This window comes from Leguminivora glycinivorella, chromosome 12 (assembly GCF_023078275.1).
Source record: "Leguminivora glycinivorella isolate SPB_JAAS2020 chromosome 12, LegGlyc_1.1, whole genome shotgun sequence".
NCBI lineage: Eukaryota > Metazoa > Arthropoda > Insecta > Lepidoptera > Tortricidae > Leguminivora > Leguminivora glycinivorella.
Genome location: NC_062982.1, coordinates 4,987,678 through 5,002,424, shown reverse-complemented (window position 1 = coordinate 5,002,424; position 14,747 = coordinate 4,987,678). Strand labels below are relative to the sequence as shown.

Here is a 14,747-nt window from a genome sequence, read left to right as displayed (position 1 = left end):
TGAAGTACTTACAGATGATAATGATTATCAAAACGGAACTCTAACCAGGGGCGGCTCACTCTTCATCAGCAGTTCCACTGCACCAAATGTCACTGTTCTGGACGTAAGTGCATGCTGTTCTTATAAAAATACCAAAGTCACTATAAGTGTGCCGTTCAGATTTGAGGAGTTCCGTTCTGACCATCATCAGCAGTTCCACTGGACCAAATGTCACTGTTCTGGAAATCTGGACGTAAGTGTAAGCTGTTCTTATAAAAATACCAAAGTCACTATAAGTGTGCCGTTCAGATTTGAGGATTTCCATTCTGACCATCATCAGGAGTTCCACTGCACCAAATGTCACTGTTCCGTACGTAAATGCATGCTGTTCCTTTAAAAACACAAAAATCACCATATGTATGCCTTTCAGATTTGAGGAGTTCCCTCGATTTCTCCAGGATCCCATCATCAGAACTGAGTTCTGAGAAAAATGGGACCAATCTGTATGCATATACATACAATCAAAAAAAAAATTTCAAAATCGGTCCAGTAACGACGGAGATATCGAGGAAAAAACATTAAAAAAAATTAAAAAAAAAAACAAACAAAAAAAATACAGACGAATTGAGAACAGGGGTTCCTTTGAGATTTGGAAGGCGGTTAAAAAGGCACTATTATTAGAGCTAGCATAGAGATATCTGTCCGCGTTTAAACGTATTTTTTAACATCTTTGGTTAAGATGTTAAAAAATACCAGTAGGTACATAAACTTTTTACGCGTAGTTTGATTTGTTATTTTGAATACAGTTCCTACGAACTTATTTTTCTTTTGCGTCTTGTCAAGTTTCACAATTTATAAAATGGCTTGTTATCACAAATATCTCAATTGAATTGTCTCTTGTCTGAGTGTTAGTTTTGCCGATTTGAATCACGACAATTGGATTGTCTGTGACGACAAACTAGATTGCAGTCAACTAAATAAACTCTTTGAACATCAAATGAACTTAGGTGTACTGCTCATACGTATTGAAGCAAACAACTGTAGGTAACTCTATTTTATAAACAGATTGCATCCAAATGTGGTTATGTCATCAATAAGCTATAAACTTCTTACAAAAAAATCTTTCGTAAAACTCTAATAACGGCTAAGAAATTAAACATCCGGAGAACTTTAAGTAATGCCAAAAGTAAATCAAAGGCCATATGGAAGATGGTTAGTGAAAATACTGGTGGAAAATCCATAAACAGTAAAAATAACGAACTAAAGATAAAAAAAGGTGACACTGTTATTGATGACCAGAAAAAGATAGCCGACATCTTTAATGATTTTTTTGTAAATGTAGGTAAAACTGAAGGTGATAAAGGAAACTTAGCATTTAAAACATCTTTGAAAAAAGTAACCAATAGAAAAAACATTGGTTCAATTTTTGTAGAACCAATTACCGAACCAGAAATAATACGAGTAACAAAAAATCTCAAAAATAGTAACGCGAGAGGCCATGATGATTTAAGCACTATAATGATTAAGAGACACATAGATATTTTATGCACTCCTCTATGTATAATTTTTAATGAAAGCATAGCTCAGGGTGTCTTTCCATCTCAGCTTAAAAGAGCAAAAGTAATTGCGATTTATAAAAAAGGTTGTAAGACTGATGTTGGCAATTTTCGCCCGATATCCATACTTTCGGTATTGTCCAAGATCTTTGAGAAATGTTTGTTTCTCAGGCTGGAAAGACACTTCAACAAATATGGGTTATTATCTGATTATCAGTACGGCTTTAGAACTAATAAGAATACTTCATCTGCAGTTATTAATTTAGTCACTGAAGTAATGCTGGCACTTAATGATGGATACTACTGTGGAGGAGTATTCTGTGATCTTACCAAGGCATTCGACTGTGTTGATCACGGAATACTCCTCACAAAATTGGAAGCATATGGTGTACGTGGTACAGCCTGGAACCTGCTAAATTCCTACCTTACTAACCGCTCCCAGTATGTCGAAGTCAGAAAAGCCCAGGATATATTTCAGTCGGATGAAGCTATCTTAAGATACGGTGTTCCACAAGGATCGGTGTTAGGCCCTCTGCTTTTTATTATTTTCATTAATGATTTACCACAATCTATTACCACAGGAACACCGTATCTTTATGCTGATGATACCAGCATCATTATTAAGGCTCGCACTAAACATGAACTAAATATGAAAATGCAAAAATGCTGGTCAGATCTTTCTAAGTGGTTCTCTGCAAACTGTTTAAAAATGAACTGTGATAAATGTTTTTACATGATCTTTCGTCGTGGGTTTAATAGCCCGGACCCCATTTGTAATATTCCGATAGCAAAATCTGACTGTGTTACATTTCTGGGTGTTGAATTAGACCCATTTTTAAGATGGCACAAGCAAATTGAAAAAGTTAGTAACCGGTTGGCCAGTGCTTGTTACGCTTTAAAGTGCCTCTCCAGCTTTGCCGATAACGATACGCTAAAAATGGTATATTATTCGTATTTCGAAAGCATTATGAGGTACTGCATAGAAGTATGGGGAAACGGCACAAACATACAAGATGTGCTCTTAAAGCAGAAAAAAGCTCTAAGGTTCCTAGAAGGATGTTCCGGTATACCAGAAACGCATAGGTGTATATTTATAGAGCATAACATCTTAACAGTTGTCTCCCTTTACCTTTACTCTATATGCCTATATGTCTTTAAAAACAAACACCTTTTTAAAATAGCCAGACAAAATGTACGCAGTAATTTTAGAAATAAGGATGACATGTTAGTAATTAAGAGTAATTTTAGGTATTTTGACAAGAGTTTAAACAACACTGCTGTAAGAGTTTATAATAAGTTGGATAAAGACATTAAAGAATGCCCAGATCTTAGAACGTTTCAAAGAAAACTTAGACAATATTTTACAAGTAAGCCATATTATTCCATCAAAGAGTACTTTGCTAGAGCATTAGATTAAACATTTAGAATGAAAATTAAAATAAAAAATCGACACATAATTATACACTCCGGTCATCTAATTACATCACATTATCTTTGTATCTCTTCTATCTTGACATTCTTAGTTTCGCAATATGCAAGTATTAGTACCTGACTTTTAAATTATTATTATTATTTTATTTTAAATCGTATTCCCTTTTTATAATCTATAATTTTGTTTTCTTTTATTCTAATTGTAATCTATTTCTATTTTAATTATTATTTTGACATTACCAGTGATGTAATGTTCACAACTATGTTTGCATGCATTGTATTATGTTTTATCAGCAAATAAAAAATTTGATTGATTGATTGATTGATTGAACTTAATTTATCTGTTACAATCCCAAAGAGAGTATAGGGGCCAAATATAATACCTATAGACGTTTTTGACTCGGACTTCTAACCTACAAGAAGTGCTAGTTCGAACCCAGCCTTACTTGCCAAGGGGCTTTTAGGCATTTATCCTTAAGTGCATCATATTATTAAAAAATGATGCCATAAGGAGAAATGTATGTATCTAGTTTAAAATATAAATATTTTTCTGCTATTCATCGACTTGTATCAAATTCTACTTTTAGGAAAATCTAACCACCTCTATCTCTTCCACAGCATGCGACTGCCATCCAGTGGGAGCGAGCGGCAAAACCTGCAACCAGACGAGCGGGCAATGCCCGTGCAAGGACGGCGTGACCGGCACCACGTGTAACCGCTGCGCTAAGGGCTACCAGCAGTCGAGGAGCCACATTGCGCCATGCATACGTGAGTCCCTAGTGTAGACCAGACGCGGGCAATGCCCGTGCAAGGGTGACGTGACCGGCACCACGTGTATTAACCGCTGCGCTAAGGGCTACCAGCAGTCGAGGAGTCACATTGGGCCCTTTAGTATTTATACGTGAGTTACGTGAGTAGACGCGGGCAATGCCCGCAACCGTGACCGCACATGCAACTAGCTGCGCCAAGGAGCTCCAAAGTCGAGGAGCCACATCGCGCCCTGCATACGAGTAACTCAGTCCTTACTGTAGACCAGACGCGGGCAATGCCCGTTTCAAGGGCGGCGTGACCGCACCACGTGCAACCAGCTTCGCCATAGGGCTTTCAGCAGTCATTAGCCACATCGCGTCCGTGCATACGTGTTCTTTCGTCCCTTTTGTGACCAGACAGGATGACTGGCTCTCGCGTTTTGCACACATTTTTTAAACACACACGGGTCGAACGCGATACGCGTTTATGTTTATCATCTTGCTTTATCAGGTGGCCCATCTTGTTTTTGTTTTTCTATATTTTAATGACCATAGCACATAATTATGTACGGTATTATTGGTCGAAGATGTAAAATTTACAACTCAGCTCATGTCGGGATGAAATCGGAATTAATTGGAATCTGATATCGGTTTTATTAAGTATATTTGGTTAGAATTACCAGACTGATGTTTATTCTGAAAGGCCATTAGCTCGGATCTTGCCAGAACTGTCCGAAACCATGAATAAATAAATTTGTATCTAACCTTTGTTCGTTTAATGTGAAAAAAACAGTAAAAATATAACTTTTTGGTTCTTACTTAAATATTGTTTACACACTATAATCATCTGTTCTCAGGTATCCCACGAGTGGTGACGGCAGTACAGGCTATGGAGGCTGTCGACGGGGAGCCGGCGCGCGGTAAGTAGTAAGTGGCCTTCATTGCACTTCCACCATCATGGGCGCGGTCACGATGATGATGATGATGTTGTTATTGAAGATGGTGACAGAGATGATGATAATGTTGATGTTGTTATTGATGATGATGAGGGTGATGCTGGTAATCATTTTTTAGACAGTAATGAAGAGGATAATGATGATGTGGATGTTGAAGACAATAATTAATTTTATAAGGATAATGAAGAGTATGCTGATGCTTATAATATCGATGATCATTATGATGATGTTTGTAAAAACCATGACGATAATAAGAAAATAACAGGCTTCCTTGTAAGATTTACAACATAAAAATTAAACTTCTAAATAATTATAAATACTTCCACAAAACATCATACCATCCTCATCGTCAAATGTACAGTACAATGCAACATCAGAAAACTAATATGTATTCAATTCAATTAATTATGTATTTATTTATTGACAAATGGCATTTGTAAAGAAACTTTACAAAATCTTTCTACCATTTCTTCAATTCACTCAACATTAAAAAAACTCATCATGATCGCGCTACCCAAGGAATGACCGTATCGTTTTCCGTCTACATTTCTAATAAGTTTTACATTTCTAGTCGATTACTTCGCTGCCATCTCATTTCCTGCTAATATCTGCGGACGCGATAGATTTCTGTCTCAAATTGAATTCTGCGAGTGCATTTCGAATGGACAGATTTTAATTTAAAATTTCTGTTGAGGTACATTTGAATCAGTTTTTCTTTGGAGCGAAAACTTTTCTGATGGATTATTTTTGTTAAGTTCTGCATGTTTTAACTTTTGTATATCCAGTCTAGAGGTAAATTACAGTCCGGAATAGAAGTGGATAAGTGAACGATGTTTCCAAAAAATTTCGCACACGATTACTTGGAATCAGATTTTTGATTAGAACATTCTGGAAAACTCACTTGATCAATCTAGTCAACCTTACCAAGGACTTAGCGCATAAATTAATATTAATTATAAATGGGCTTACTCTTGATGCCAAAGGCAAAGACGTAGCCTACGATGGAGTGAGCTCGCCCAGAAGATGCCTGTTCACTCTTGATTTGAAGGTGCTGCGAGCCTGAGACTTGAGTGGCCAATTGGCAGTTTTCAATACCATTAGTGCAGATTTCAATCGCAGACGCATTAAAATCGAATATTTCACTTTGGGGCCCCTTTATTGGCCATAAACTCAAATACGGTCGTTCTCTTTCTAATTGATTTGCACATTACCTTTTAATTTACGTCTCGGGACCGATTTTTATCACCTTTTCGACCACTTGAAGCTAAAATGCCGTATCTGGCTGTGATCTCAGAGATATTCGCTACTTTTGGGTATAACAAGGCAGTTTTATCGATCGGAAGGATAATGCTTGTCGTCAAAAGGGTGACAGAAATGGGTCTTAACTTGAGACTATCTTTGGGAAAGACATAATTGTTTTAAAAATCACATGTGTGAAGGCAACATTTTGTTCTATGTAATGGTATTTAATCTCTTTCCCGTAGATATCCATAGACAACATTTTTCTCAAGGAACCTAAAGCCTGACCACAAATATATGACTACGCGCCATGTTGCGGAATTCCAGTAGAACTATTTTCTTCATACTATACTGAACTGTCACCCCATACATTAGAATAACAGCGCCCTCCTGACAATAGTCATAATACTTCTGGTCAGGCTTTAACAGATGTAGTGTCCCTCCCAAATCAAAGTTTAGTACCCGCTTAGGTACTAGCTTTACAGGGTGTAAACCTAATACGGGCGAACCTCTTAACGATGGAGAGTATAGGACATAAAAAATGGAATTAGATAACTTTTACTTAAAATTGAAATATTTTTTTATCCATACAAATTAATTCGGCCCGCAACGTAATAACGCGTTAAACGCTCGTTGACAGTTGTCATTGATTGTCATCGCAACCACGTTTACAACATTGCAAAAATTCTCTATGGGGTGAAAATTAAGTAACTCAAAAACACCTCTTAATTAATGATAACAATATTGAATTATATGCCTGGTTTCATTTATCGCCCTTATTACGTTTACGCGCTGTATATGCATGTTAATATTGCTAATGAACTAGAGAAAAAGAGTTGTCATTGATGTTGTTGAAGTTCGTTCTAATTCGTGCTTTGTTCAATCATTCTCATACATTTTCTTTTGTTGTCAGTGCCGATGACGAGGTAACTTCATGTTTGTCTGTCTTGTATCGTCTCTTAGTATTAATATATGTTCACACTAAAAGCACTACACCAAATGCGTAATATACTCTATTCTCTACACAGTACATTAGAAGGCAGAAGATCTGTGGTCTTTCACGAAGCTACTAGTTACAAATGACAAGTAAGAATCGCTATAGAATAATATGTTACATTGGAAAGTTCCGCTTCTATCTAATTTACAACTTGTAACTGAGTAGCTGTGTAGCTGAGTGATGGACTGATACAATATTTACGAAAGTTAAGTATGCGACATTACGCATCTGGTGTAGAGGAACCTTTTTGTTAACTTGTGTACCTACCTAAATCAAGCATTCCTGTCAAACGAGACAAGCTCACCACCATGATCGCTCGCTCAATGCTGTACCATCTCAGCTTCCAGAAACCAATACACAGCAACGGGCAGAAAACTGAGTTAGCGAACCGGTGGCTGTCAAATTTTCTCCAGTATCTTTCTAAAATGATTTCTGATATTTTTTTCTATTCTTAATCGGTTAAATTGGGACAAAATGGGATGTAATGTGTGTGGTGTTGCAGCGGCGGATCAGTGCGGCCGGTGCCGCGCCGGCGCACGCACGCTAAACCTCAACAAGTTCTGCAGCCGAGACTACGGTAAGTTTGCCATCAGTTTTGCTACTTCTATATGTAGCTTAGAATACTGCCTTGAATCAGATATGAACTCATGGCATTTGGATCTGTGGGTTCAAGTATAACACAAGGCAAGATTTTTTCCAACTTTTAACCTAAGGTTAATAGTATCGTTCGCAGATGTATCTTAGTTTTGAGAATAAATTTACTCTTAAATACTTCTAGATTTGGCATATGATTGTGAAACTTTCTCATTTTGTCTTTGCACTACTTATACTACAATATGTAAGAATGTATATTTCATATAAATAAGTTCTCCAAATCCTGTTTGCGTTTTCATATCTTCGTACCACAAGTTCTCCAAATTGTCCACCCCACTTTTTTTTTGTATTTGGAAATTTTTATGTGTTTTTCAATCAATAGGAGAAAAAAAGTGTCCCAAGGTTTTTTTTCCCATTCCGTTACCATTTTTTCATACATTTTGTATGGCGGTAACGGAATGGAAGGTAAATGTATGGAAGTCTTGAATGGATTGGAGCGAAAGAGCTCTCGATTCTGAGTATGAATCGCGTAAAAAACAGTATGTTACAAAAGAAGTGGGGTGGACAACTTTGAAAAAAATGGCCCAAATGATTGGCACCTCATGTAACAAAATCAACATTAACAACCTATACATTAAACGTGTTAAAATCCAAATCTTACTTTTGCCATATCCGAATGAAAAATGGCTTCCCACTTTGGCGTCCCCCTTTTTAGGTTTTCGTACGTGATTTTTTCGTACGCAGCACATAAAAAGCCCACACGTCTACAACTCCATTACATGGCAAACAAATTACTTCCTCGGTAATCCTCGCCCATGTTGAGTAGGCCCCATATTCGCCTGATTGATGCAGTCTTTGCTCTTTACTGAAATACTAATTACACTTATTAACGAACAAGGTGTTGAGACTGTTTAGCCAAGATGCCAATAGTTTGGGATGTAGCTAACAAAACGCCAATATTTATGAATTTTGTACAACAACGTCGGTGGTAAACAAGTATATACTTAGTAATCAAGTAAAATTGAAATAAGTATCAGGCAGCCTGACCCTTCAGCACGCACACTTGCCTTGTCGCGCGCGAGTCCATACATCAAGCGCGACTTCAAGTATGGACTCGCGTGTCGCGCGCGACAAAGCAAGTTGTGCTAGAGGGGCTGGTATATATAGCCTGCCTGATAGTAGATTAGCAAAGGTAGTACACGCGCGTTGTCGATCTTATAACACCGACCGTCGTTGAATTCTCTGGCAATCGTACCAGCAGGAACACAAAACTTTGAGTAGGATCTAATATTATATAGCTGCGATTTTCTGTAAGAGATAGAAGTATACCTTTATAACTAGTTGGATTTTGCGCTAGATTTGGAATGGAATACTCTGTACTGTACCCTATCACAAAAAGCGTACCTATTGACATTCACATTGCCCATATTTTTAAGTCTGTCGATCTATTATTATGGAAGAGTGCTCCTTTTCGTTCAATACGGCGCAAGCAAATAAAGTCTTGGCTAGGCCCTGTTTAAAAACGGTGATACATCACTAGACAATCAGTCGTTTGAATAAATTGGTGTGTGGGTTATTAAATTAGTTTGATGAATGTGGAAATTAGTAGTTACGATAATCGGGCGGAAGGTGCAATGCTTCTTATGGTAAGGTATGTACGTATAGCTCGTAAAAATGAAGTGGGGTCCGGGATTTAATTATATGACATGCTATGCGGATAAAGCGTCCATCACATTTTGGCAAGTCTTTATGTCAGTGTGAGAGTGACAGATATCTTATCCACGTGGATAAGATAAAAGAGGATCTAGTATTATAGAGAGTTACTGTCAAAGTAAAATGTGTAATCACAGTGCATAGACTGCCATCTCTCGACACAAGCATCAACAATTTAGCCATATTGTTAGCTTGACAGCTGAATTTGTCTTTAATAAGAGATAAAATTGGAAACATAATACGACAGCTGAATTTTAATAATATAACAATTACAGGTTAGTTTTCCTCAATCCCTACACACACTAGGTACAAAGTACATGATTATCAAACTGATGCAAAAGGAAAACAAAATCGATCCATAGGTACATTTATAACCTTCCTAAGTATTAATTCAATCAAAATATGTATCCATAGGTTCTTCGACAAAAAATTGGCCTATTCAGCAACCAAAACCTGCTGGCCAATGTCCCGAGCGTCAGTGTCTAGTCAACTGACTCAACGACGAAACTATACTTCTACACCATAATTTTTAGCACTGACGCTCACTAAAACGTTTTTTGAGCTCAAGGCTATTAATGATAAGACCAATATGACACTGATGATCTTCGTTCGACACCCCTTCTGGGATCTGAATGGCCCCTTCCGTTCTGAGTGCGTAGCCGAATGCACAAACGCTCACGATAATATCTCTTTCTATCGCTCTTGCGTGTTGGCGCGACAGAGCCAGACTGCATTTCTGCGGCGTTTGGCGTCGCAAAAATGCCATTCGGCTACGGGGCCTTATTTTTAACGTTGGGGAAATGCATTTACGCATGCCATCCGGTACGGGGGACCAGGGGCGATCACGGACTAACCAGAATATGAGCCTTGGGTGGAGTGTCGCAGGGTCACAATAAGCATTCCACCGGTCTCACGTATTTGGGGATGGCTATTGGCTATGCTTAACCTCGATTCTTATTTCCAGTCATAATGGGCAAGGTGGTCGGTCGCGAGGCGAACGCCCCGGGCGACGAGTGGGCGCGGCTGCAGCTCAGCGTGCAGGCGGTGTACAAGCGCGGCCCGCGGAGCCGGCTGCGGCGCGGCGCCGCGCCGCTTTACGTGCGCGCCAGGGACCTCGCATGCAAGTGCCCGAAGCTCAAGATTAACAAGTAAGTATACCTTACACCAGGAAGACTATGGGCCAGTTGCATCAACCACATTTGACAAACAGATCATCGTCACGCAGCAGATATCTATAGTACTTCCCATACAATACTATTTAACGAACGCTTTAACGGTGACAGACGGTTTTGATGCAACCGGCCCTAACTGTATTCTAACTTTAGCAGGAATCTAAATTACTGATGATTGAAGCTTTTCGTCTGGCTGAGACAATGAGCAGATTTTTGTGTCTATTCGTACGGAATGAGCGGAAAACGGCTTTTCTATTAGTTAGCTTTAAGCTCAAAATTTACATGTGACTTCGTGAGTAAATGACGAGACGTCATCATGTTTGTCTCTAGAAATAGTTTAAATTTACGTCTATACCTATTAATATTTTTATTTCTTAAGATTACAACAGATTGTGAGGCCACATACATCCACTTACACAATAATTTCTATTCGCAGGTCATACCTAATCCTAGGAGTGGAAAAAGAAGGAGCCTCATCAGGAATGCCAGGGCTGACGATCGGCGAACGGACCCTGCTGCTGGAATGGCGCGACGACTGGCACCGACGCATTCGACGCCTCCAACGCCGGGCCATCAACTGCCATTAAGACTACACACGGGGCCAACTTCAGGTCAACCGAACGAATATGTCGAACCAATAGCGGCCCGCCGCGCCGCCGCCATTTTGTAAAGAACTCGCGACGCCATCTTGGCGACGACTGTAACTTGTTTGACGTTTAGTGGTAACTATTGTCCGATTGTAGCTGCCACTGTTTTGCGTAGTAACTTTTAATATTCGCCAGTTTTTACTCATAATTTTTAATACCAAAAATATCTTAAATCGTCTTTTCTACTTCCTAGGGTTACGTTATAAAAATGTACATTAAAAGATTTATTTATTTAACAAATTTAAGATAGGGCTACCGATTGTTTCGTTCCATTACTTGCATTTTTGTATAATTGTTACTTATGGAATGCATGTTATTATATTATAAGGAAACAACTGCCAGCGTCGGATTTACCATTTTGACAGAGTCGTGGTAAAGTCATAAAATACTGAATTTTAGTATGACACGGTGACAAACTATCCCATGTTTTTATAGGATATCCAAGTGTCACTTCTAATACTACAAGGCCACTGAGTCAAGAAATATCATAGATGTTCGTATGTATGTATGAGGAAGTACTTATCGATCGACAAGATTTGTCGATTGTCGATATCTCTATCTGGCCTAACTTAATTTTTATGTCGTGTCGATTGTACAAGTTAGATATAGGTCATTCACGCGATAGTCACAATGGTTTATATACCTCATTTATTAATATAGACTTATATCGTTAAGGGTTACATATTTAATTTATGATAGCTTAGATTTTCTACTTGCGCGACTTATTATGAAAACGCTCGATTGTAAAATAGGGCTCGTTTATACCGCCTGATATCGAGTTTGAATGAAGTAATACTTGATAACGTTATCAGTTTTAAAATATGAACTCAATTAAAGTTGCTACCTTTTGCTTGCGTAGAAAGTGGCCAAAGTCGTGAATATTTGCACAATCAGCCAACTAAAGGGGCCTTCAGACTGGACCGTCCGGGGAACTGATAATCTGTTGGTCCCTTTAGAGGACTTTTTGCTCTACGAAGTTTTCTAAGCACTATTATCCATGGAGGGCAATGACCTCAAACTAAAACTGCCATGTAAGACTGTTAATGCGGGAGAGAGACAGACAGAATGTTGCTGTTTCACCCTTTTTTGTTGAAATATGCATTTTGTTCATGAAATATCTTTTATTCAATTGACTTTGGTTATTTTAACGCTGAATAGTGCAGATCGGTTTGATACCTTTATATGATGATATGTATTCGTATAAAAGGTTATGTTAGTGAAGTTAAATTTAATAATTCACTATAGGCTAAACTATCAGAAAATTTTATTTAATATGTTTCAAATTCTTGCCAAAGCAGTGTACAGTTATTAAAAACACGTTTTTTTATATCTCTGAAAGTTTAGGCCACTGTCATACTATCACTTTATATAATTTTGTCATACAAGTTTCTTAATTACTATATCTATATATTATGTCTGGTGAATCCAGAAGAAAACTCACCATGTTAATTTATAAAATACCTACATATATGAATAAATTTAAAATAGCGACAGTCTGCTAATCAATAACAATATCGAAGTACATGAACAATATGCGCCTATGAAGGTATGTACAGTATTATTAGCTTTACTAAGTTTAAATACTAACTATAGAGCTGAGAATGAAATTGTGACGTCATTTTCTGTATTAAAAAAAAAAAAAACAATTTACTAACTTACATCCTAGCGTTTGTCCGTTTTCATTTGCGAAACGTTTCTAGAAAGAAGAAAGAATATTATCATCATCCTCCTTGCGTTATCCCGGCATTTGCCACAGCTCATGGGAGCCTGGGGTTCCCTTTGACAATTAATCCCAAGATTTGGCATAGTCTTGGCGAAAGAAGAAAGAATATAAAGTAAAGTTAATTCACGGTTATTTTCATTAGACTTACATTGACCGGGATATAGACCGTGATTACCTTTTTGATTTTTGTCGAGCTCCCAATATTTCGACGCAGTTGCACGCATCATGATCACGGAAAACTGACGAAGGCTGACTGACTGAGCTCGACAAAAATCAAAAACGTTATCAGGGTCTATATCCCGGTCAATATAAGTCTAATAAAATTAATTCTCCTTTAAAATTTCTATAATCATATGTCCTTTGTGACAAATCGACTTAGAAATCCTTTCCTGGATATTCTTCCTTCATTATCACAATGACTAAACGAACCGTTTTACCGTTAAACTATCGCATTCCCCAGGTGCAAATAATACACAATCATGACAATTGAGCTGTCAAAATTACACGCCCATACAAAAGGAACGAACTCAATACCTTTGATATTCAAATTTGAACCAAGTTTCATTGTAACAAGTTGGACTTTTGAATAGATTTGCGGATGCAGTTAAAACTTGTATAAATTACGCATTCGATTGTGAACAATGGTGCAAATCATCCAACGTTCAATCGATAAGCATCGGGTGCCAACAATCATCTGTGATTGGCTGAACAGCGGAACAGTTTAACCTTAATTTAATCTAAATATTATTTGCAAGAGGAAAGCGTCTAAAAAATTACCTGCATACTAGCTATAGTAGCTATATTTTATAATATAACTGCTAGTCTGATCAAGCTAAGTTTGCAGCGGTTTTGTTAGCACAAACTGGGAAAGTTGTATTTTAAACGCCAAAATTCTATGAAATTATGACTCGGACAGTCATCATTTATGACGATTTATTGTGCTTTTAATGTATTTATTGATCACATTTATCGCATACCTACTCAAAATGCCGTCACAATTTCAAAATTCAGCATAGTCGGTTGTTTTCAATGATGTACTTACTTACTTAGATTTTTTTTTCAATAATCACTTATGTTGAGAACGTAACAAAGGTACTTGATTATAAGTTTAATACCTTCTACAATTTTTAACACATTTTCTGCATTGCTTGGTCATTCCCAAAAATATTGTTACGTCTAATTGCCTCAACCCCTATATTTTCATGCAAAACGTATGAAAAGAGACTAGGCAATCAGAAGGGACCGCAGATATACCTAAGCCTCCACTGAGAGAAAATACAACCAGTTTTCATGTTCGTTCAACAAGTTTTTTGGTTAAAATAGCGCCTACGTGCTCTTTGGTTCAAACAACAAGCTACTTGTCATTTGAATCGGCAATATATTTGAATCAACAAGTCGATTTTATAAAAACAACCTGACACATATTGTTTTAAACATACGTTTGGCTGATTCAAATGGATAAACCGCAACAAGTCGAACTTGTTAAATTCACAATGCAAATTTCTCTCAGTGTACAGGCTAAAAGTACCCACCCTCCCTATCGACGTGGTAGGTAACTGACATGTTAAATGTAGAAAAAATTATGTTATTGAAAATAACCGATCATCGTTTAGACGTATATAACAATCATAGTTTCACAAGTAACTGACTGTAAAAAGTGTATTTAGTTGTAGATTAATCTATTAACCTGTTTCTAGTTATGCATATCTTTAGAATCGTAATTTGTATATCCTAGATGCTGACACTCAATTCATAGTCCACTCGAAGAAACGATTGTAAAATGATTATATTTTTAGGTAAAAGATGTATGCACACCGGAGTGAAAATTTATCAACATAAGTGCACACTGCACGCTCAAATTCGCGGCGCATGTCAAACAATAATTTGAAACTCATAAAGTGTCCTTACGGACGCTGCATAGGGTGGACGCAAGCTCGCTCTCTCCGCTGCACGCCCCATCGAACGCTCCGCTCCAAGTTTCCACTCAGGCC

At 37.6% G+C, this 14,747-nt stretch overlaps 1 protein-coding gene across 1 annotated transcript in view; it reads left to right on the top strand.

Moving 5' to 3' along the window:
* The window catches only part of LOC125231852 (netrin-B-like), a 326,574-nt gene extending 312,864 nt beyond the window's left edge, over positions 1–13,710 (top strand). Inside the window, 4 exon segments of the mRNA XM_048137431.1 lie at positions 3,585–3,734; positions 7,410–7,484; positions 10,179–10,362; positions 10,823–13,710. Coding sequence (XP_047993388.1) covers positions 3,585–3,734; positions 7,410–7,484; positions 10,179–10,362; positions 10,823–10,973 — 560 coding nt within the window. The 3' untranslated portion in view covers positions 10,974–13,710.
* The last annotated feature ends 1,037 nt before the right edge of the window (positions 13,711–14,747 follow it).